Genomic DNA, 24,761 nt, shown 5'->3' on the forward strand with positions numbered 1-24,761 from the left:
GTCCTGCTCCAACCTGACATGCCCCTCTCTTGCCTAACCCTGCAGTGACTTCCCAACGTTCTTAGGATGAAGCACAAAGTCCTGGGCAGTCTGTAAAGGCCTTACCTTAACAGCCCAGCTCTGCTCCAGCCTGGCCTTCATGCCTGCCATGCTGGCCCCACCTTGGCCGAACCACATCTACAGTTCGCCAGACACACTGTGCTCTCACATCTCTGTGTGCTGGTCCTGAAGTTCCCTCTGCTCAGGATGCCCTCTCCTCGTGCCCCTTCCCAGCCCAGTTCACACAGCCTTTCTTCTGCACTTGCCGTGTCCCTGGCCTGGGCTTCCTCCATCACAGCACTGATCAAATGATGCTATAACATGCCCCCACAAGTTCTTCAAGGACAGGGGCTGTTCCTCATCTATCATCCTCAACGCCTGGCAGAGGGCCTCCCACATCACTGATACTCAGTGAATGCTCATGAGACAAATAAAAATGTGGCTTTGGCTGTTGGGATGTAGGTTGGTTGGATAAGGGATAAATCCATCTTTTACCCTAGTTCCTCCCTATTTTCTGGAGGCCACCTGCTGCTTCCTTCCTCCCCCTTCCCAGGAAGGAAACTTCTCTCACACTGCACAGCTGGCAAGGCTGCGTTCAGGATGTGAGGACAGGCTGTTCTCAAGGAAGCAGAGGTCAGGACTCCTGCTCTCTGTGACGTCTGGGAATTCCCCCAGGGACTCACCTAGCATCAAGGATAGTGCGAGTGAAGTAACGGAGATACTTGAAGATGGACATTGAATCTTGCAATTTCAGGATCTCCTCTTCCTTGTATTTAAAAAGTGCCAGGGCAAAACGGAAAATAACCTGTAGAAAGGATGAGAACCTGTAAGGAGAGAAGCACTGTGGCTCCAGGCACCAGCTCTGGGCGCACAGGCCTCCCCGGGGATCAGCAGGCACGGGTCCTGCCCTGGGGCAGACATTTGACCTGAGGTGCCATGTCCACTGGCAGGGGCAAGGCCTCTTTCTTACAGAAAAATTAACTGTCTGGTGGTTTTCACAAGCCAAACCCAAAACTTCCCTTATGGCGTAGAACCTTTGTGGGATCCTTCCATATTCAGTTAACATTTCTAGTCACTAAGGTTTACAGAACTAAAAATAATTTTTAAATAAAATCAAAACCAGGGTCCTTGGATTCTGAAACTCTTAAAAACCTCCATCTCCAAAGGCAGTTTTTATTTCAACTAGTGAAACTAGGATCTGAATTACTGACTTTTGAATATGGTGAAAGAATTCAGATCCCAGGTACAGACCTAGCGCTGTTTGTCAGGCCATGCTGTGGCAGCATCCCACATAACATAGAGACTGGCAACAGATGTTAGCTCAGGACCAGTCTTCCTCACAAAAAAGAAAAAAAAAAGAGCCAGATCCATATGCTCTGATACGGAACTATCTCCAACATATTTTAGACAGACATAGAATACCCTGAGAAGGATATATAGTAAGTTGAGATGAGCAACAGCAGACTGGGGTCGTTCTTTTCTACTGCATGCCCTTAGTTACCTGATCTGAGTTTATCATGTGTTACATACTCACAAACTGATTTTTTAAAAACATAAAAGAGACTGGGTGGGGGCCTGTGGCAATAAGGCTCTGAAGTTGGCCTCCTGCGTTTGTTCCTGACTCTTTGCCTGCTCTGGGCCTCTACCTCCTCATCCATACCATGGGGATAATACTGCCATCTGTTTGACAGATGGTGAGGCTCAGACTGCAAACCATCAAAGCCCCAGTGCCTGGTACAGGCTTGGCACAGACTAAATGTTTTTGATGAACTAGCAAATAACTGCTGTTTCCTGGACCCCCAACCGGCCTCCAGCAGCACAGGGTGCCAGGATCCCTCCATCCCTGTGGTAATCCCCACGTCGCAGGTGAGCCTCCCACTCTGCCACCACTACCCACACAGTCATCCAGCGGGCAGACTCACCTTTGGTCCCTCATAAAGGAAAGAGTCCCATATTTTGAAGAGGATGTCACTGACAACGCTATCCACAAACACCACCAGAAACCAGTTGAACGTGATAAGCGTGTAGTCAACTTTGTACTGTTCAAAGTGGGTGTGCAGTCGTGGCAGCTTCTCACTCATGAGGTCTCTGAACACCCGCTGGTCCACCTGGAGAGAGAGCAAAAAGGAGAAGTGTATGACGCCTGCCATAGTACCGAACAAGCGATCTGGGGCTCAGGGGTGCAGGCCCGTCACAATGCATACAGCACAGCTGTTCTAAACGCATGCTGGGCTCATCGCAGAGCAGATTACTCTGTGTCCTAGAAGCAGCTGATCTCACACACTGCAGGTGCTCAACAAGGGGCCACTGACTGTCACTCTGTCCACAGGGCACGGGGGAGAGGGTTCTATGGCCTGAAACCCACCCCTGCACTCAAAGTGCCCCGTGAAAACAGGCTGCTGCAAAGAGCTGGTAGAAGAGTCAGAGTCAGCCTTGCTAATCCATTTGTAAAGACAAGGATACTGCTGCAAAGGGTCAGGGCCCAGGACAAACCCAAGTCCTGGGCCAAAGAGGAAGTGTGACATCACCACATCCTTTCAACAAGTATTTACTGGGCTGTGCAGGGCAGTGAGGGTAGCCCAGGCTCCCGAGTCAGATGGACCTGAGTTTGAATCTCAGCTCTACCACTTACTAGCTAGGTGGCCTTGGGCAAATTATGTTCTAGATAGCTCTGTGCCTCACCTGGAAAACAGTTCATGATCTGTCTCTCACAGGGCTGTTGTGAGGATTACATGAGACTTATGTAAACTACCTATCAAAACAGGTGGCTATTACCCCTCCATGCTCTGTGTCAGGCACAGAGCCAGTGCTGGGCAGAGGGTTGAATCAGGTTCAGTCTTGACCTCAAGGAGCTGAAAGAAAGTGGGGATGCCAGACATATGGACTCTTATAATAGCTGTGGTCAGGGCTCTGGTAAAGATGTGTTCATAGAGCATTACAGAGCCCATGGATGGGTCCCAGCCAAGCCTGGAGGAGAAACAGTATCAAGGGCAGGAGGACAGGCTTCCAGGCAGAAGGGATCAGAAGGAGGCAGCACAGCCTGGGAGAAGCCACTACATCACACTGAGGAGAGACATCATCTACATGCCAGGGGCTTCCCAAGCCTTTGTCTGGGATCTACAAGGAAACATATGTCAACCATCACTCAGTCGGCACCTCGCTGTGTGTATGCATAAAACAGAAATACATGTTTCATAAAACAATACTTAGGGGCCGGCCTGGTGGCGCAGCAGTTAAGTTCACATGTTCTACTTCGGCGGCCCAGGGTTTGCTGGTTCCGATCCCGGGTGTGGATGGCACCGCTTGGCACGCCATGCTGTGGCAGGTGTCCCACATATAAAGTAGAGGAAGGTGGGCACGGATGTAAGCTCAGGGCCAGTCTTCCTCAGCAAAAAGAGGAGGATTGGCAGCAGTTAGCTCAGGGCTAATCTTCTGCCAAAAAAAAAAACCAAACAATACTTAACCTCACATAGTAGGACACACTTTGCTGCTTTTAATTTTCGTGTATTCAACTTCATTTGATGAAAAAAAAAAAGCTAGTGCCAACCCACTAAACCAATTTCTCTACCCATGTGTGAAAAGTGCAGCAGGCAATGAGAAGCACGTTTCAGCAGGAGAGTGATCTGAGTGAATCTGTACTGTGGATCCGTCTCTCCACCTGCAACAGGGGGCTGAGCTGGAGGGGAAGCCAGGCTGGAGACAGAGGCCCCATGAAGGCTCCATGGTGGCTGAGGGCGGATGTGATGAAAATCTGAACCAAAGAAAGGTGGTGGGGAGGAGGGGAGCATTTGGATCAGAACTATGTGGAGGTAAAGTCTGTAGGACCTAACAACCCCCTTGCTATCAGAGGTAAAGAAAAGAGGGGGCTCAGACAGCGCAGACTTCCCACCTGGGGGAGGGAGAGGGCAGATCCCAGGAACAAGGGCTGGGCTGAGGAAGACTGGGACATGCCAGTGCCCAAGAGGCACCTCTATCAGGAACCTGCAGGACCGGAGACCCAGGCTGAGGCCCCAGGGGAGGCCTGGGTGGAGTGAGATGTCACCAGAGGTGAGTGGTGAAACCACGAGGAAGAAAGAGAGCAGCTGAGGAGAGAAAGCTGCAAATTCATAAGGGGCAAAGCCAGGTCATCCAGCAGAGAAGGGAATGGTGATGAAGACCCAACTGCATGTGAAGTATGTTGACCTCATTAATGTTCCCTGAACGGTCTGTGAAGACCAAGAGCTATTCAGGAAGTCTTCTGGTACACTGCTAATGGGAGTGTAAACTGGTACAACCTCTGGGAGAGCAATCTGGCAACACCCAGAAAATATGGAGACACTCACACCCTGCAGCAGGTCTACTCCTAGGAATAAATCCCAGAAACACCTGCAAAACTTTGAAATGCACATCAGCTAAGTTAGGGTAAAAGGTGCAACAATTCCTGGGATTACTGTAATAATAAAATAACTACAAACAATCAAGAAAAATGTTAAAATGGGGGCCGGCCCAGTGGTTAAGTTCGCATGCTCTGCTTCGGCGGCCCAGGGTTTCGCTGGTTCGGATCCTGGGCACCGACACGGCACCGCTCGTCAGGCCATGTTGAGGCAGCGTCCCACACAGCACAACCAGAGGCATTCACAAGTGGAATATACAGCTGTGTACTGGGGGGCTTTGGGGAGAAGAAGAAGAAGAAGAAAAAAGATTGGCAAGAGATGTTAGCGCAGGTGCCAATCTTTAAAAAAAAAAAGAAAAATGTTAAAATGACATTTTTAAATGTTCTTTTTTAGGACAATCCAAAACTTTAAAAACCTCAATTATTTTTCGTTTTTGGAAGATTGGGTTTGTTTGTTTTTAATATAGAAGTCTTGACAGTCAAAAATGTTTTTCAAAAAAGCATGTTACATAGGTTCAAGTAAGCATTACTGGTTGAAGTTGAAAATTTTAAAAGGCAAAGCAACAAACTAAAAACATTGTTTTTTACAAAAAATTCTAAAAAGTTGTAAAGTCACTCTATGGTGCATAAGGACAACAAAATACAGGAACCATGGTTGGAAACGTACATTTTTGACCTGTTTGCTTTCTGGCTAGAATAAGAGACAAAATTTCAAAGTCCCAAATTGGCTGAAATGAATTACAATTAATTTTTCTTAGAAGACTTAAAAAGCAAACAAAAGGGTGGGGGGGGGGCTGGCCCTGTGGCCTAGTGGTTAAGTTTGGTGCTTTCTGCTTCAGCAGCCCGGGTTTGGTTCCCAGGCAAGGACCTACACCACTCATCAATGGCCATGCTGAGGTGACCCACATACAAAAGAGAGGAAGATTGGCACAGATGTTAGCTCAGGGTCAATCCTCCTTGGCCAAAAAAACCCTAACAAATAAAAAAACCAAGTTTATAAGACATTATAAAACCATTATCCCATGGTGTGTAAAAACTATCAGCCTCTCACCTTCTCCTCCACATCCATTCCCCGCCCCTGTACAATTCTGACAGGTGGACAAAGGCAAGATGCAAATCCATCCCGGGGTACACACAAAGTAGCTAGGATGACAAACCACACGTGCACATCCTCTTCAGTCAGTCTCTCTGGAAGCCCTGCTCCCCTCACTGGCAGGGTCAGCATCACTCACTAGTGACGGTACTTCTTTTCTGCTGGTGTTATTCCATTCCTCAACATTCAAAGGATGACTATGTATTTGCACACACTTCATGCCTGGCACTGGCCAGTGCTGAGGATAAAAGACAATAGGGACCAGGTGCTGCCTTTAAGGGGCTGTAAACTGGTAAAGGAGTTGGACAGCTGACCACAGGACCAAGTGATGGCAACGTGATTCATTCTGCCTGGAGGGTCTGGGCTGAAGACACCTGAGAGGAAGGGACCAGTAAGTTGGCATTAAAGTGCCCACACCTCTCCTCCCAGTTACGTGGCAGATGGTGCCTTGTTCTTGAAGCCACCCAGTGCTTGGCAGGGGGTGGGCATGGAGCAGGCTGCCAGGGAATGCTTACTTGGGCCTCTGTTCTGCCCCCCTCTGCCTCTGAGCTCAGGAGGACATGGAAAGACTGTATCATTAGTCTCTGTGTTCTCAGCGTCTAGGAAGGTCCTAGCGCACAATGTGCATTCAACTGATGGAACGGATGGAAAAGCTGCCAGGCATCTGGACCGCAGCAGGAAGGGGCAAGGGGCTCGAGCACTCGGTTCTGGAAGGAGGTGGGATTTGCAAAAAGCACTGCACACATTTTAAGAGTAGCCTTACACAACATTAATCATAAAACGGCTAAATACACTTATATGCATTCACCTGATGGAATATTATAGTCACCAAATACGATGGTTAAAAAGAATATAAAGACATGGGAAAATGCTCATGCTGTCATGTGAACCAGCCAGAATGCATCATGCCCTCAATTTGGATACCTAAATGTATTGGGGGGAAAAAAAGCAAAAAGGAAATATATCAAAATGCTAACTGTATTCTCTAGCTGGTAGGATAACAGGTGATTTTCATTTTCTTCTTAACATATTTCTATATTACCTAACTTCTCTTTCGTGAGCATTTATTACTTTTATAGTCAGGGGGAAAAAATCTCCTTGGAGTTTATATTTATGGTTATGTGACAACATGATGCAGATTTTATCTTAAATCCACATACTTTAAATAGGTCTGGAGCCCTGAAGTCAGGGGGAAAAAAAGTCTCCTTAGAGTTTACATTTATGGTCATGTGACAACATGATGCAGATTTTATCTTAAATCCACATACTTTAAATAGGTCTTCCCTTCTGCCTATAACAATAATATTAATAATTTCACTGACTTTTTACAATGTTCTAAACATTACACTAAACTATTAATGCATCAGCTGAATTCAATCTCTATATGAAAAGAGAACAGTGCTCATCTTAAAGATGGGGAAACTGAGGCACAGAGATTTTAAGTGATGTGGCAAAGCTTCGCAGCTCACAGGAGGGAGGGCCTGGCTTCTGACCCAGCCGTGTGGCCCTCAGCCCAAGCTCCTCACCAGTGTGCTCAACATACCTCAAGGGAATTAAGAAAGATCAATGCTTTATTTTTCTTATTCTGAAATACTGAGTTACCTGAGATTTTTAATTTGATTCTTCACAGCTATTAGCTTCCAGTTGTCTGGGAATACATAAAACTTTCTTTACCGACCTCTCTATTCACACTCAACTATGACTGCTGCCTCTTCTCACTGCTCTTCATTTCTTAGTTTATACACTATTTTGACAAAAAATAATCTCTAGGTTAATTAGCAAAGTGAAGTGATCACAGAGAGACCAGATGAGCTTTTCCTGGGATCTGTCAACATCCATGAAGCTGGGACAGGGACGCAGGTGAGGAAAGTCCACTCCCCAGGATGGCCAGAGCTCAGCCTACTCCCATCATCCTTCTGTGGTGTTCTAGAGGCAGGGGGCAGAGGGGGAACTTGGGCCCAGAGCTACAGAGGTCTGAGTCCACACCCCAGCTCAGGCCCTCAGTGGTGGTACCTCAGGCAAGTTGCTTAGTGTCCATGATCCCCAGTTTTCTCCCAAGTGAAATGGGGATAATGATGCCCCTACTCATATGGCTTTGTGCAGGTGCACAGCTGCTGGCATGGGGCTCAGGCTCCCTAAATGCCAGCTCTCTTTCCCTGGTCAAAGGGCTCGTGTAAGTTCAGATACTTGCTGTGCTGAGGGCTAGGGAAACTAAAATGAAAGACAAGGCCACAGCCCTCAAGGCACCGCTGACTAGCTGGAAGACAAGCCAGCACACAAGGATAATCCAGTAAGATAATGGCCATCACCGAGGCCTGTGCCAGAGCAGCGGCAACAGAAGTGGAGCCCTGAAGTTGGCCTTGGGAAGCCAGGAAAGTGTCACAGAGGAAGTGGTCTATGAGCTAAGGCTGAGCAGGAGCTTTCTAGGAGGCAAGCAGGGCGATGGTGTTCTAGGTAGAGCAAGTGTTACATATCAAAAATACAGAGCACGACAGGGCAGGGCCAGAGAGCAAGTGTTCTATCACACTGTGCTTCCTGCAGCCCAGGGGGCAGGCAGCGTCGGAGTGTGGACGGAGGGCCCTGGGCTTTACTGTGAAGGCCTTGAGAAGCCCTGGGAGCCCAGCAGCAGGGGACATGGCTGAATCTGTGAATGAGATGGATGGGGGAACTGGGGAGGCCAGTGAGTGAAGGCAGGAAGAAAGGGGAGGAGGCAGCTGCAATGGTGTAGGAGAGGGGATGGCAACCTACCAGTGTAAGGGGACAGATGGGGAACAGACATGAGAGCCGCCAGCAGGTGGCAGTGATCAGAAGTGTAACTATGGGGACAGAGAGGGAGAGGAATGAGAAATCCAGGCTGATGCGTTTCTGGCCTGGGGACCTAGAGAGGTGGTGACAGAAGGCAATAATGAGGGCCCCTCCCAAAGGCAGAAATGCACAAATAACATGAAACTCAGTCAGGGCCCGACCAAGCAAAAGAAGCCACCCAGGGAGATGGTCACATTGGTGACAGAAAAGCTGAGAAGCCAAACAGCCAAAGATGAGGTGGCCCTGAAGCAAAGGCAGGAAGCCACCTCCAGGCTGGACCAGAGAGGACCTGCCAGACAAGCTGGCGCCATGGAGGAGATAAAGCCACTGAGAGGCAGTGCCCCTGATGAAGAGGGAGAGAACTACCCTCAGCTCCCTTTCTGCCATCCTCCAGTCTCCTGCCAGTGCCTCCGTGGGCCGAGTCAGGAGCTGGGAGAGGGCCTGTGGGCGGAGCTCTGTGATCTGGAGCAGAGCAAGGGGGGGGGCGGGCGGGAGCGGGGAGTGGCTCTGGGAGCAGGCTGGCTACGCACTGGCATAAGCTTGAAGAAGAGGACACAATGGAGCACAGACAGGCACTGCCGTTGTCAAGAGAGAGAAAGGTTCTTGGGCAGGACCTAACTGAAGCTCAGACATGAGAAGGGTTGCCAGTGGGAAAGTGGGGAAAGCCCATCAGAGAAGCCAGTGACAGCAGCAGCCCCAGCCCAGCCTAGGGAGGAAACGCCCTGGGCTTTAAGGGTCAAGGGTCTGGTCCCGAGCCAGGACTGTCCCAAGCAGAGACAGAAACTCTGGGCTCTCCCAGTCCATGTCATCCGACCCTGTCCCCTGGCTTCAGACTTCAGGTGTGGCAGGCATGAACTGCACCGCTCAGGTCTCCTGCTGCAGGAGGTGACTGATGGCCCCAGCACAGCCCCTCTGGATCCATCACTGGATTCGTCTGCAGAAGCTTTCTGCCCACTGGCTCCTCCCAGCCACTGAGTGAGCACTGCAGGGGCACTAACGTAGCTCATTCCTATGAGACGTGTGCGCCTTTAACAGGTGACCTTGGCTTGAGGACTCCCCACTGGCCTAGCCAAATCTTTCTCAGAACCACATGGTACCCTGAGACCCTTCCCACCCAAGCCCCCTTCCTTCCCCTGGTCTGGGGGTTCTCCTGGCCTTGCCCGGTCCCTCCTCTTGGTCCTTCACAGGTGTTTACCCTCAGAAATCTCCGGCACATCTACTCCTGCCTTGGCCTCTGCTTCTTGGAGAGCCTAAGCTAACACATCAGGCTCCCCAAGCACCCCTGAATTGCGGCTTAGCTGGCCAGGTAGGCTGTGCCCAGGGGAGAGAGTGCTGAGCAGGCACCTAAACAGCAGGTTTGCAGGGCTGGCCTATTTCTCACAATCAACCTGCTGGCTTCCAGCGCGCTGAGGGAACCCGACCCATCGCTCACTTGCTCACTAACAGCCCGGCTCAGTCTCCAAGGCATGCCCCGCCTTGCAGCGCACCTTCTTCAGGGGTCAGTCGCTGAAGCCATGCACATGGAGCCTCCCCGAGCCAAGGCTTAATTCAGGTCACATTTCAGCTCTAATTCTACAAGCTGCTGACTGAAGGACAATATTTTTAGAAGTACCTGAGATCCTAAAAGAGTCTTTGTGTAATAGTCTCGAGGCATGAAAACTTCCACTATGGTAACTAGACACCAGAAAGCATCTTCTTGTTCCAGGTACAGGAGGGCCACTGCCACCAATCTACAAGCAAATGGAGAAGAAGGTGAGCACCAGTGCCCTGCGCCCAGACACAGACAGTGCAGCCCGTCTCCATGGAGACACGTGCAATGTGCCATTTTCTCCCTCACAACCACGGCTACATCTACTTCTCCAGTGAAGGAAAATAAGCAAGTGTTCCTTGGCAAGCAAGGTGCTTCCCAAAGTTTGAGAAGCAAAGCTACACCCCACACTTCATTTGGTTTTTGTTTAAAGATAATGAAATTGTTTCCCAATGATCAACCAGCCTCATTTAAAAAAGATGTTTTCATTATAAGATTTTTGCTAATGCAGCTAATTCTTCAAGTTCATTGTTCAAGAAGTTCCAACTAAGCCTTTTATGCACAAAAAACCCAGAGATGAGTGAGTGTAAGAGACAAAGAACATATGATGGTTTAAAAACAACTTTCCCGGTACCATTCTGCTTGAAATGGGGCTTCAGACAAATGAGCCACTCTGTAGGGCTTTCTAAAGGAACTGTGTCCACAGCATGCACATGGTGGGAAAAGGAGACCATATGTCTAACCACATGTTATTCATAAGGAAACCTGGGTAGAGCTTTTCCAATGTCAGTCATCAAGAGTACTTATGCAGTCATCCCAGGTTTGGCTCTGCGCAGGCACTCAGAGCCGAAGGATGGAAAGACAGAGAGCAGAGAAAAACTCCTCTCCACGTGTCTGAGAGCTAAGAACCTCTGCTCATGACATGAAGCTTCTGTGCATTACTTATGGGAAAACCCTAAAGCCATTCTCAGAATTTGTTTTTTCGCTTCCTTAGATAAAATTATAATGAACTCATCTCAAATTAAAAGGTTAAAAAAAACTAAAAAGACTTGAGATGGATGGGAAGGGGGTGCCTCAGGTAGGCATGAATGGGACGGAGAGTAGAAAGGCGACAACGTGCAGAGATGGGTAAGGAGAGAAAACCAGGACATGCAAGCACAGAAACCAAATCCACAGCATCTGAGGATGCCAGGAAAAGGGGCAAAGAGCCTAAATCAGCAGAGCATTTGAGGACATCACTCTAAATTAGCTGATGTTCAAGATGACAGGCCTGAATCACTTAGAAAAGGCTGAAGTTATTCTGGTAAAGTTCTGGGTTCTCAGAAGGTAGGTACAAATATTTTGAAGAAAAAAATCCAATAAGATGATTAAAATTTAGAGGCCCTAATGGTGATGGGGGTTGAGGTACACAGAGAAAGCTTCAATTTCTGAAGTTGTACTTCTGTGTGAAAGAACTGATTCCATGACTATGCCAGATAAATGGGGTGTTACTGTACTCCCAAACAGGCATGCTCAAGTCCTCGCCAGAATCCCTTGGGTTTCAGAGGTTTTCATCTTTCAGGAATTTTTAGATAGAGAACAAGACTGTTTTATATTAGGAGTATTCTATTTACAGGCTTTTCTTTCTTTCTTTCTTTCTTTTTTTGGTGAGGAAAATTGGCCCTGAGCTAACATCTGTTGCTAATCTTCCTCTTTTTGCCTGGGGAAGAATGTCTTCCCCACACATAGTGGCATAACATCTATGCCACTCTTCCTCTATTTTGTATGTAGGATGCCGCCACAGCACGCCCTGATGAGTAGTGCGTAGATCTGCGCCCAGGATCCAAACCCACAAACCATGGGCCACCTAGTTGAGTGCATGAACCCAACTACCACGCCACCAGGCTGCCCCCTACAGGTTTTTTTTAAATGGAGACCACTGAGGAGCAGCTGAAGTTCCTTTTACTTTCAGGGCACAAGGAGGCCACCCTGTCCTCATCACCACAGGGGCAGTGAGTTCCTGGAAACTATTTGGTTTCAGGTCTTAACCAGGTAACATTCCAGTTTAAAAACCTTTCTTCCTGCAATACTCTCATTTCAGATGCAAATAGATACCCTTATCTGGAGGTCAGTATCTGGCACGATGAGGATTAAAAAGGCCCATAAGCAGCCAGAATAAATGTCAGCATTCAAAACTCAACTCACGCATTTGACTTACAGGAGAATTCCTAAAGAACGCAGACTGAACTTCTCCATTTGTACCTTATCCAAATTTCTAACAAGCTTGGTTACTGACTTTCACTACACAGAGAGGAATATAAATGGACAAGCGCAAGGACAGCAGTGAGCAAAAGCAGCAGATAATGGATCCCGCTTAGAGCAGCAGACAAGAGGTAAAAAGCCACCAGCACTCAAAGTCCAGTGACAGGGAGCAGCTTCATGGAGAGCAGACCTCAGGACCTCCCAGGGTCTCATCCTGGCCCAGCTCAGCTCAGAATGAGGAGCCTCACTCACCACGAAAAGGTGAGAAGCTTTTCAGTGTCCTCTGCCTGTGGAAGCAGGGACATATGCAAGACCTGTAGAAAGACTCTAATCCAAAAGAAAACGAGTTTGGGCTCTTCAAGAGCTAAGTTTCAACCAGTTGAAGAATTGTTTGGGGCAAGTTCTTGATTCACAACAATCCTGTATAGACGAACAGAGGCTACCAGTTTTCACTCATGTCATGAAATTAAAATTCTGATCAAAACCGGAGTGTGATGAGCACAAGAAGGAATAAAAAATGAGAAACCTTGGGGCTGGCCTGGTGGCACAGTTGTTAAGTTCGGTGCACTCCACTTCAGTGGCCTGGGGTTCACAAGTTCGGATCCCAGGTGTGGACCTACACTACTCATCAGCCATGCTGTGGCAGCACCCCACATACAAAATAAAGGAAGACAGGCACAGATATTAGCTCAGGGACAATCTTCTTCAGCAAAAAAAACCCTTAGTTGTTTTTAACTTTGGTATTCTTAATACTTTCTGAAAGCATGTTTGTTTCTCTCAGTTATTCTAGAATTAGGGATATTGCACAATCAAAACTAGCTCATTGCAACTACTTCTTTCCCTTAAAATATTGGCTTTTCTTGACTAGAAGGGAAGGGAGCTGTCAGGCAGTGCCTGGTGCCTACAAGTTATCTTAATGGCAAAGAGGCATATTCTGTGGGTTGAGCGCACACCTGTTTAGACCTTGGCAGTAGCCGATATCTGGATTCCGCCAGGAGAAGGCAAGCAGGACATTGCGTAACTTCTGTATGCCTTCTGAGGTGGGGCACGAGTAATGTTTGTTGTTGGGGAGAGTCCGCAGCAGGTCCAGCTCAATCTGCTTGGAGGCTGGGTTCTGCTTCTCCAGAGCCTTCTGAAGCAAGGTCTGGAAGTAACCTGGCTCAGTGCTGTCCTTGAACTTCTTGGTGTGAAGGTCCACACACCACTTCCACACCTTGGAACGGTGCTCATGTGGAATGCCTGCACGAATCAGGTTCTTCAATTCTGGAGAGCACATCATCTCCCTGTTCATTGTGCTAGCAAAATAGTTTTCCCACTTGACCCCAGTGGAAACCTCCTGGTTTTCTGTGAGGTAGAGAGTCTTCAGGTCCAAAGCTCGGACTTTGGCAACCAATTTCTCTTCTTCGTCATCCTCTGGGACAGTCCTAAACCCATAAATATCATACTCACTGTTGAGAAAAACAAAGGGAAAAATTAAATGATGTGATCTTGGCAAAAAGATCAACAAAACAGAAAAGAGAACCTAGAAATCAACCCATGTATAAGTGGCACTTTGACATATGACCAGGCATTCAATCCAGTGAGATGATAAATTTCCTGACACACAGGGAGAGGAGAACTGGCGAGTTACATGGAAAAAAATTTAATTCAGCTTTCTTCTTGATGATATGCGGAAAAGAAAAATCAATTCTAGATGGCTTAAAGCTCTAAATGTGAAAAGCAGTGAAGAAAATATAAATAATACTGCAAAAACAAGGCTCAAAAATCTGGCTATATAAATGTATGTGTGTATGTATGTTTATATATTATACATATGTATAACTTTTTTTTTGTTTTTTGTTTTTTTTTTTAAAAGATTTTATTTTTTCCTTTTTCTCCCCAAAGCCCCCCGGTACATAGTTGTGTATTCTTCGTTGTGGGTTCTTCTAGTTGTGGCATGTGGGACGCTGCCTCAGTGTGGTCTGATGAGCAGTGCCATGTCCGCGCCCAGGATTCGAACTAACGAAACACTGGGCCGCCTGCAGCGGAGCGCGCGAACTTAACCACTCGGCCACGGGGCCAGCCCCAACATATGTATAACTTTTATGTTTCAAAAATATCATTTTAAAAGGTGAAAAGACAAGTGGGAAAATATCCGTAAGATATTATGAATAAAGAAGAATTAAGGCTGTGGTAGGAGAACAATGGCCCCAAAGATGTCCTTGCCCTAACCCTGGAACCTGTGACTATGCTATGGGACACGGCAGAAGGGGCATCACAGATGGAATTACAGTTACAGCACACAAAACGGGGAGATGCTCTTGGGCTTTCTGGGTAGACCCAATGTAATCACAGGAGCCTTTAAAAGTGGAAGAGGAAGGCAGAAGAGTCAGCCAGAGAGATGCAACAATGAAAGAAGAGATAGGAGAAATGTGAAACGAGATAGGGACTGGACCTGCTCTTGCTGGCTTTGAAGACGGCAGAAAGGGGTCATAAGCCAAGGAATGCAGGTGGCCTCTAGAAGCTGGGAATGGCCACAGCCGAGAGCCAGCAAGGACATGGAAACTTAGTCCTACAACCATAAGGAACTGTTTGACAACCTGAATGAGCAAGGACACAAACTGTCCCCTAGATCTTCCACAAAGGAACACAGCCCTGCTGATACCTTCATTTGCATCCAGTTAGACCCGTGTTGGACTGCTGACCTACAGAACTGTAAGATAGTAAACAAGTATTGTCTTCAGCCACAAATTTTGTGATAATTTGTTATGGCAGCCATAGGTAACTAATACAAAAGCCTTTCACGCATTGCTGCTGAGTACATAAACTTGTACAAGCACTTCAGAAACTGCAGCTAGCAGAGTTCAAGACAGGCATTCCCTGTAGGTCAGGAATTCCACTCCCAGTCTGTACCCAAAACTCTCTCACATGGACACACGGACATGATGTTCATTGCAGCAAGGTTTGTAACAGAAAAAATGAAACGATCCTAAATGTCCACCATGAGAGGAAGGAAAAAAGATGTGGTGGCATACTCATACGATGAAGCTGTGTGAGGCAGGTAAAAAAATGCTCAGGAGTTACATTTATCAACCTGGATAATTTCAGAAAATAATGTTCAAAGAAATAAGTTGCAGAAAGATATGAATATGGTGGGATTAGTATATTAAAAAGTGTCATCAGAAATACATATTGTAGTGTTTAAAGGTGAAGCGACATGATGTCGGGCACTTGCTTTAAAATATTCCAGAAAAAGAAAACTTGGGTGAGGGGAAATAAGACAAGACAAGATTGGCAGAACATTAGTAATTGCTGAAGCTGGGTATCAGTTGCATATGGGTGGGGGTTGATTCTGCCTACTCTTTGTGTGTTTCAAATTTTCCATAATAAAAAGTTAAAAATAGGGGCTGGCCCCATGGCTTATTGGTTAAGTTCAGCGCCCTCTGCTTTGGCAGCCCAGGTTTGGTTCCCAGGCGCGGACCTACAACACTCGTCAGTGGCCATGTTATGGCAGCAACCCACATACAAAATAGAGGAAGACTGGCAACAGATGTTAGCTCAGGGCCAATCTTCCTCAGCAAAAAAAAAAAAAAAAAAAAAAAGGAGTTAAAAATAAATCAATATGCACAGTCATTGTTCTACTTATAGCTAAAGTTTGAAACATACAACATGAATGGTAAGAGTCCAAAATCCACAAAGGAAGACAATGTGGTGCCTTCAGAGCAGCTTGCTGGAATGCCCTCACAGCTTACCACCACCACCACTGTGAACAAAGCAGAGGTATGCAGCCTGGAGATGCTGCTCCTGAGCCTGGGAATCTGCCTGCCCAGGCTGAGGTCCCATCCTTGCCACTCACAGGCTGTTACATCACCTTCCTGACCCCAGCTTCCTCATGTGCAAGTCTGGCACACAGACCTCAATAAGAGTTTTGTAACAATGGTATGGGTCACGTTCTGAGCATATTTTCCACTGTCATCTGAACTGATGAAGGCCAGTGCTGTATGCTCAGAAAACAGAAGGATCGTGTCAAACTGAAGCAAGGAGGGCCTAGACCTGGGCAGCAGGCCCTGGTGGCAAGGGGGTGGAAGCAGAGGAGACTGGACTGAGTGAAGTGGCCGGTTTCTCCTCACTCCAATATTTCATGATCTTATTTTTCAGAAACTAGGACACGAAGATTCTTAATCCAAGATCCATCATAGGCTTCCAGACTGATTTTCTGAAAAATATATGCAATACTGTGTGTGTGTGTCCGAGTGCATTCTGCAGGCAAGTGTGTCCACAGCTCGTATCAGACCCTTACTGAGTTCTGGACCATTGAATCAGGCTACTCAAGAGTTTTTCCCTTACAAAGAAGGCCATTCCCCACCTCGGGACCCCCTTTGTTTCTGAACTACCTGTGGGTGCGGCTGTGTTTCAGGAAATGGTTCCTACTACTTGGAACACTCCTTGGAAGACTGGCTCCTCTGGCTGCAGGATGGGAACTAAGGCTATCGTCTACCTTGGCATGGTACATGGGAGAAGGGTCTTGGAATCAAAAGACCTGGGCTGAATCCTAGCTCCATCACTCATTACAGCAAGAATGATGAGATTATCTGTTCTAATGACTGGACAGTACCTGTCATGAGCATCAAATGAGACACATGCAGTTGTGTCAAGTTCTTTGTGAATGACTACTGCTGCTGAAAGAGGGGACTTCAGAAATGGGTCGCAATAGCCCCAACAGTTGCTAGCACCTTTACCTGACAAGATGAGGTTTAATGAATGCTTGTTCCGGCTGCTCTGGGCTCTCAACCTGCAGAGCATCCTCCAGCAACTGGGCTATGACATCCCGAGCAGGCCCCTGTTCTTCTGAGCAAACTGGTGTCTTCATTTCTTGGAGCAATATCAAGTATTTGCTTTCTATCTGACAGAGCTTGGCTTCCAGGCTAGAATACTGCAGAGAATGTGGTGGTTACCTCCATCCAGACAGAGACACAGGAAAAGCAATCTTTAGGTACCTCAAGCAATCAATGAATGACAAGCCCAAAACTACTAGGAAGTGAGCCAGAGACTATATCAAAGACAAGAGATGACTTTATGCTATAGGCCACTGGTCATGTTTAAAATGGCCTGCCGTGAGCCCCCCTCTTCCTTTTAGGGGTTCTGGCACAGAAGAGGTACCAGTAATAAGACCTCTGGATGCCATCACATGCATCAGTTCTGGACAGGGTTGAGGTGAGCAGCAGAAACCAGGCTACATGCCAGTTACTGAGGTCAAGCTAAGTGCCACTTGGCACATGGGCCATGAGCAGCCACCCCATGCTATATCAACACTTTTTTAGGATCCTGTGACCTAGGACTAATTCCCATCTGCCACCTTATCAGACAAACCAAATACACTCCTGGAAAATATGCAAGAACAAGGTTTGAGAAGATGCTTTGAGGAATGTTCAAAAGGTATATTAGGTAAATAACAGCTGTTGACACAAGCATCACTGAATTTCATTGGATTATAACTGTAATGTTTGTGATGTCTGTACACTTTGCAAAGTCCTTTCCAGCCACAATCACATCGGACTCTCACATCAACCCTATCAGGTTCACATAGGAGGCATTATCCTCATCATACCCATTTATAGATATGAAACTGATTCACACAACTCAACAGCATAAACCAAAATCCAAATAACCTTAATTTGGGAGACCTTAGAATTGTATTTAATTTTTTTTCTATAAACTCCATTATATGTGTGAATGGAAACCACATCTCAGGGCATTTCTCTTTGTCTTCACCAGAGACAAAGTGAGACTAAGTACATAGCTCTGTGCACCACATATATTTCAAATATATTTTGGCATCAGTAACCACAGCCCTCCAAATGGGAGTTGAACTGATTTTAAAGCATAACCATTTTTAAGTGGTTTCTGAATCATATCTCCCACCAGATAACAGAATATATCCATGCTCACCCACCTTTGCCATCAGATCTCTCTCTCTCCTTTCTGCATTTCTCCGTAGAGCCGAGAGTTCCAAAATTTCCTTATTTAGAAATTTATTCTGGGTTTTATACCCCTGTAGATTATCCTGTTGGAAAAAAAACCCCATCAATTTCTACTGGTAGAATATTGACCAACTGTTCTATATAATTAACATTCTGCTGCCGCACCAATCAAAAAGCCCTGCTGATTAGAAGGAGCTCTAAGGAACCGAAGGTTGGCTGTCAGGCACTTTCTGATTAATCTTTGTGGCCACTCTTGGCAATGGGAGGAAGGCAGGGACTACCACCGTAATGAAGGAGATGGGGAAAATGAATTCATTTAACGGTGGTGATTTTCCTCAACTGACCATAGGAGAAATAGCAGGACATATTTCCTAGATCGACACAAATATTTTATCTACCCGCATTCACTGAGGTGGTACAAAAAGCAATATCTTGCATTCATCTCTTTTTTAACTAGCGGAACTGAACATACTTTCTGTAGGTTCTATTTTTATGTATCCAGTTTACACAGAAAGGGTACACACATATATACAAAGCCCTTAATTAAAGAACCACAGGTAGCAATGAGCACCTACAGCCTACAGTATACAAGGCACTTGGGAGAACACGCTCCTCAACATCTTTACATTGAAAAGTTTCAAACTTACAGAAAAGTTGAAAGAAAAGTATAAGGAACACAATATATCGTTCATCTAAACTCGCCAATTGTTAACTTTTGCCACATTTGCTTTATGTTTTGAAGAGATCATCACAAGCTGGTGACAAGTTCTGCCAAGTCCAACCGAAAGTTCAGGCTTGGTAGAGGTGGATGCTATGTGTTAGCTTCAGTCCTTGAAACTCTGAGCAACGAGAGTGAAAGGGAACCTTTGAGACAATCAGGGCAGGGACTCCTAAATGCTCTCTACCAATTCAGTAGTCCATAAATGTGTGTCCCCCCACACACTCTGTTTGAAGTTCTAAGGAATTTCTGATCCCTCAGTCACAGGAGAAATTCTGGTTATGACAGCTCCAAGGGCAGGCCAGGAGTAGTCAAGAAAGGCACTGACTCTTGTGCTGTCACAGGACAGAGACTGGTCACTCCCCAAAGATGTGTCTGGAGATGTGCCCCAATCTCCAAACTAGAAACCATCATGGGGGTACACAATTTCCCCTACAAATTACAGAAGAACTGAAAATGTTTCAACGGTCCTTTTAACTGCTAACATGTATGGAACACTTGCTATGGGTTACAGGTGCCCCATGCTAGGCACATAAGATTCTTAATTTCATTTAAACCTCACAACTCTTAGGCAGCCACTCTCTGCATCCCCATTTCCTAAGTGAAGAATTGAGCCATAGGGAGACTGCACAACTACTAAGCGTCAGGGCTGGGAAACAGACCTCTAGAGCCAGGCCTGCTGGGCTCTTGGCCCCAGGTGCTTGGCCCCCCAACTCCCACTGAGCTCTGATATGCATCACACCTGCCCAATCACAAGATATCCAATTTCAAAGCCCAAAGGACTTCCCTTTCTGATCCAAATCATGATGTTCTCCATTCTCCTGGCATCTTAAATACCACAGAATTTATCAGAATCTCAAAATACCACAGAAACAGAAAATGGCCATGTATTAGACCAAAAAAGAAATGTTAGCAAACTCCAAAAAGCAGAAATCTTTACAAGCCATGTACACTTATTATAAAGCAAGAAACAGCATAGTAACAGTAACCATAAAAAAGGATAGCTCCCCCCAACCAATATACACCTAGACGTTTTTTTCCCCACCTAGATATTTTAAATTTGGGGTCAAAGGAAGAAATATGGAAACACAAAGCGAAAGGCAGAGAAGTAAGAACAGACCCCCTTCTGTCCACAGCTCTCCCTCCAGCCTTTCTTCAGTTCTCCCACTGCCACTGTGGAGGCGGCGTGGGTTAGGTGTGAATGCCTTCTGCACGGCTGAGGGGATGCCCCTACACTGGTAGTAACAGGCATCAGGCACAGCAATGTCAGAAAACATGAGGTCAGGACCCAGGCAGGACTCACCTATCCCACTCAGAACCCACAGGCCACAGGTAGGTCCCTTAACAACCATTCTGCCTCTTCATAAGCTATGTCACCACTTAACCTGACTGTTGTGGAATTTTGGAGCTACAGGATTTAAAAGTGTAAAGTTGAGAAATGCTGGAGAAAAAAATGTGACTGATTTAAAACCACCCACCCATTATGCTGCAAAAAGACAAGGGTGAAAAGTCTAATTCTGATCAACTCTGTTAGCTGTCTCCAAAAGGAGTTGTATAGAGCCACAACAACAAAGTGACACACTTTCCCCACACACCCAGGCTCGGCTTCCTGTAAAAACTTGCTCCATGTGCTTCCCCCACTGCCCAGCCTTGCGCACTGCAACCTGGGAACCAAAAGCCCCAGCGTCAGTCTCTAAACACTACAAAAATAGACATCCTTGCAAAATATCAATTTCAGTTGACATTAAATAAGTAGTTGTAACATGGTGTATTACTGATGGGATGTATACTTAGGGTCAGGCATATTCCAGGTTTTATATATAAACAAAACTGACTTTTACTGGCAATACTAACCAAGACCTCTTTTTTTTTTTAAACATGGCTATTTTTGTACTGGATATGATTATAAAGTAATGAGATTTGGTTTTTTGTTGGTTTTGTTGCCCTCATGGCTTTTCTCACTAACCAGTCCTTCTGGCCTCACACATCGACTGGGTGTCGTCACTGACAAGTGGTCACTATGGAGACCACATACACATTACAAGTTACACATTACAAGAGGTTTCCATTATTCCAGTGTTTCTAACTGCCATTGTGGAATTACTTTAAGGCTCCACACATCCATCATTTAGTCATCCTGCTCACTGACACTGCATGAGAGGTACTGCTGGGCGTGAAGTAAGTGCTCAGTAATGAACTCAACGGGAGCCAATCTTTGCCCTTAAAGGATGAACTGCATTGGGGGGGGGCGGGCGGGCGGCAAACACCCCTGTGTCAAATTATTTGCAAAAAGAGGGTAGTCAGGTGAGGAGGCCATGGGGCTAGGTGGGACCTACAGCTACAGACCTGTTTGGGGTCAGCTAGTGTCAATTGGGCTAAACCCAATGTCTCATGTCCTAGGAGACACTTCACCCAGAACTTCTCCAACTCAAGAATTGGTGGCAGCAGGACTTCTACAACCCTGTGGCCTGGCTGACAATGGCCCAAGGCCATTCAGCTCTATACTCAGGATTGGCAGGCTTTCCCACAGGCACAAAGAGTCAGACTGCCCCTGCCTCCTACAAAAGCTGTGTGCTCCTCCTACCTCATCAGCTGGTCACCATTCCAGAGAGTCACCTCTCTGCAGGAACCAGCCTCCCACCCCTGGGGCCAGCCGACTGGGAGGGGAGCTCTGCCCTCCCTTCTCACAATGTCAGGACCCTCCCAGTTTGGGTGCAGGGGACACCAACTCTGAGCAGGCCCTCTTCCCAGGCCTGCCTGACAGCCGGGGTCTACTTTCCCAGCTGACCCCACACGAGCTGTTGGGAACAATGATCCCTCACCTGGCCCCCATTAGGTCCTGAGGCAGGCTGTGTAAATGATGCTGGTGGGTGCATCCATGCACAGAGGGAACAGCCTTACTAGGTCACATGGAATAATGAAACCCTAAAGATATATAAGTAGAGAAGTCTCTGCTACATGAAAGCAAGGGATGGGAAAGAGCTGAAACTGTTTTGAGGAACGGCAGTATGGCTGGACTTGGACTGTCATTGTCCAAGGAAGTTTCTTAGAAAACTAATAATTATGTGACTACAAGTACTGTCGTACAGCTGTTCTGCTATCACGTCAAATTAGCTCCCTGAGACCAGCAGCTCTAGAGTGACACCAGCAGACAGACTATTAACAGGCTTTTGGATTTCTCGTCACAGTAATCAGGGCCCACGCCCTGTACTTACTTTCAGCCTGTCCAGTTCTAGCTGGTCCCTGCCGGAGGGGGCGGCCAAGGGGGAGCCAGGTGCTGAGGTGGGAGAAGACACACTGCCCTCGCACTCGCTGAGCTGCCGCGAGAGCTTTATGATGACCTCATCCTTGGCTTGGATGGTCTCCATCAGCATCCCCAGCTGCTCATTGAGCTCGCCCACTTTGCTCTTCAGAGTTCTCACTTCCTGCTGAAGACTCTCTTTTTCCAGGTTGAACCTCTCAAGCTGGCTGGTGAGGCCCAGAATCTGGTCATCCTTTTGGTGCAGAAGTTCAAGAGTGTCCTTTGGGATCCCCTCACAGAGTCGGCTGCTCGTGAAGTACTTGTCGTACTGTGACGACCGCACGGTCTGCTGCAGCAGCCGCACGAGCTCCTGGGAGCCAGAGGAGGACGGAGTGAAGGGTAAGGAGTGCCAGGGAGAGGAGGAAAGCAGAAATTGTGACAACTCTACCTGGAACAATCACTGGAATTTGAGGAAATGAAGAAACTTTACTGGAAACATTTTAATACTGAACTTGCTCTTGAAGGATCTCAAAAATAGAGGAAAAAAAATTTACTCCATAAAGACTGTCTGTAGAGAACAATAACAGGAAAGAGGAAACAACAAGCACACATACTGTAATTAGCAATGCTTCCCTGTAAATGTTCATGCATACTAAAAAACCTGAGCTCTAAAATTCACTGGCCTGCTGAGCAATTCAGTGTAATTAGATCTAACTAGCACAGATGGAAACTGCATTGCTGAACAGGATGTAGAACCTCTTTAAACAAGTGTTAATGGACTCTGGGCTGAAGCTATGTTCAAAGAGACTTAATGTGAGGGCAGCGGGGGGCATGGTGCAGACCACACCCTCCCCTGACCCACTTTGAGGGTCTTCATTCTCCTTGGAAACTCAAATGTCACTGAACAAACGATCAAGCAGAGCAGCAGGGCCTGGGACGGTGGCCACAGAAACATAAAACTTTCAGGGGAAGAGTACCTTCTGGGAAATAAAGGATTCAGAAACACGAAAGCCAGGCTTTGCTCCTCAGGTCCCTGGGCTGCTGATACGGGATAGGACAGAAACGTGAAGAAGAAAAGTTACCTTCTGACTCGACAGGTCTTTCTTTAACCGGTCCAGCTCTTCCTGCTGGTTCTGGACCTGCAGCTGCATTTCGGAGATGGGCTTGCTGGTGCTGCCACTGCCCGAGGTCCCCTCAGCTGAAGGGTCACCACTACTGTGACGATTTTTGTACGATCCAATCATATCTTTCAAAGGGCGCTTTCCTTTGTAGGGAATGCGTCCAAAATCAAAGGGAAATCCTGAGCCAGTTACTCCTACATAAAAACAAAACTTGATCTTTAAGTACAGGCTAACTCTGCCCTTAGGAAACTGTAACACACAGAAGCATCTCAACTACCAGCCTCCAAGGAGTTCTGCATTCATCACCTAGAGGACATGGGCAGGGAGATGCCTCTCTGCGCCCACCTCATTCTCAATAATAACAAGTCTAAAATCAGATGACTCTCCCCACTGGCTCCTTCCTTATAAAACTCTACCATGTGATCATTCCAAAAGAAAACCTTCTATTGGATTGCTCAATCTTTGCTTTAAAACAAATGAAAAAAGGTAGACTGGTACATTGGCACTAATTAGGAATTTATTACAAAATGGTACCATAGTTCTCTAAAAATGCTTTTGTAATGCTAGGTTTATTTTCCAAAATCTATTCACAAAAGCTCACTATTAAACCCATATGTTCACATCACCATTTTTCCATTTCAGGTATTTTCAGGACCAAACAGAACAGACACAGGCCAGGGAAGAACATGGGTGCTCCAAGCTCCCACAGCATCCTGAAAAACCACATCCCTTCCCCCAGGGCATCTTATTGAGGATGGGCCCCCACCTACGAAGTTAGACAGTATAGGTTCCAAGGGCAGGACTTAAAGACATACTAGGAATCCTTAATTTCTGTTAATCTGTCCTTAGTTAAAAAAACAAAAAAGCATCCAAATGTATGTTTTCTTAATTGTAAACACATATTTTAAAGCATGATGGTATTCCCTTCCTTAAAAATGGGTATTTAAAAATATTCAGGGATCCAAATAAATTTTAGCGTAGATGAATTCAAATATATATTCAAAACATACAGAGGAGACACAAGAGTACATATAGACAGATTCCATTTATATAAAGTAAGAAAACACAAAATAAATCTCTGCTGTTCAGAGTCAGGACAGTGGTTGTCCCTGGGGCAAGGGGGTAGTGACTGGAAGGGGGTCTGGGAATGGAGGCGCCTCCTGAAGTGCTGGGATTGTCTGTTTCTTGAAGTAACTGGAGGTACATGGGTGTGTTCACTTTGTGAAAACCCATCAAGCTACACATTTCTGATTGGAGGACTTTTCTGTATGTTAAACTTCGATTCAAAAGTTTACTTAAGGGGCTGGCCCTGTGGCCAAGTGGCTAAGCTCACGTGCTCTGCTTCGGCGGCCCAGGGTTTCACCACTTCAGATCCTGGGTGCACACATGGCACCGCTCATCAGGCCACACTGAGGTGGTGTCCCACATAGCACAACCAGAAGTACTCACAACTAGAATATACAACTATGTACCGGGGGGCTTTGGGGAAAAGAAAGAAAACAAAAAAAAAGTTTACTTAAAAATAGAGGGAAAAAAATAAAAAGAAGGGTAGTCCATTCCCCATAAATATAACACAGACTAAAAACTGGTGGGGTGATTCTTGGGGCCATTAAAGGAAACATCCATGAATCAAGCAAGATCAA

The 24,761-nt window shown here is 46.5% G+C and overlaps 1 protein-coding gene across 2 annotated transcripts in view; it reads right to left on the bottom strand.

The window, feature by feature from the left end:
* The window catches only part of TBC1D2B (TBC1 domain family member 2B), an 84,802-nt gene that overhangs the window by 7,080 nt on the left and 52,961 nt on the right, over positions 1-24,761 (bottom strand). The window contains exons 5-12 of one of the 2 annotated variants that reach the window (XM_070573167.1): positions 23,080-23,312; positions 21,972-22,367; positions 18,011-18,121; positions 16,797-16,990; positions 13,032-13,526; positions 9,922-10,039; positions 1,962-2,147; positions 723-844 (exon numbers count right to left, since the gene is read on the bottom strand). In XM_070573167.1, coding sequence (XP_070429268.1) covers positions 723-844; positions 1,962-2,147; positions 9,922-10,039; positions 13,032-13,526; positions 16,797-16,990; positions 18,011-18,121; positions 21,972-22,367; positions 23,080-23,312 — 1,855 coding nt within the window. The remainder of the gene's footprint in view (positions 1-722; positions 845-1,961; positions 2,148-9,921; positions 10,040-13,031; positions 13,527-16,796; positions 16,991-18,010; positions 18,122-21,971; positions 22,368-23,079; positions 23,313-24,761) is intronic. The other variant, XM_070573173.1, reaches the window with a different exon arrangement.

Source organism: Equus przewalskii, chromosome 1 (genome assembly GCF_037783145.1).
Source record: "Equus przewalskii isolate Varuska chromosome 1, EquPr2, whole genome shotgun sequence".
Taxonomy (NCBI): Eukaryota; Metazoa; Chordata; class Mammalia; order Perissodactyla; family Equidae; genus Equus; species Equus przewalskii.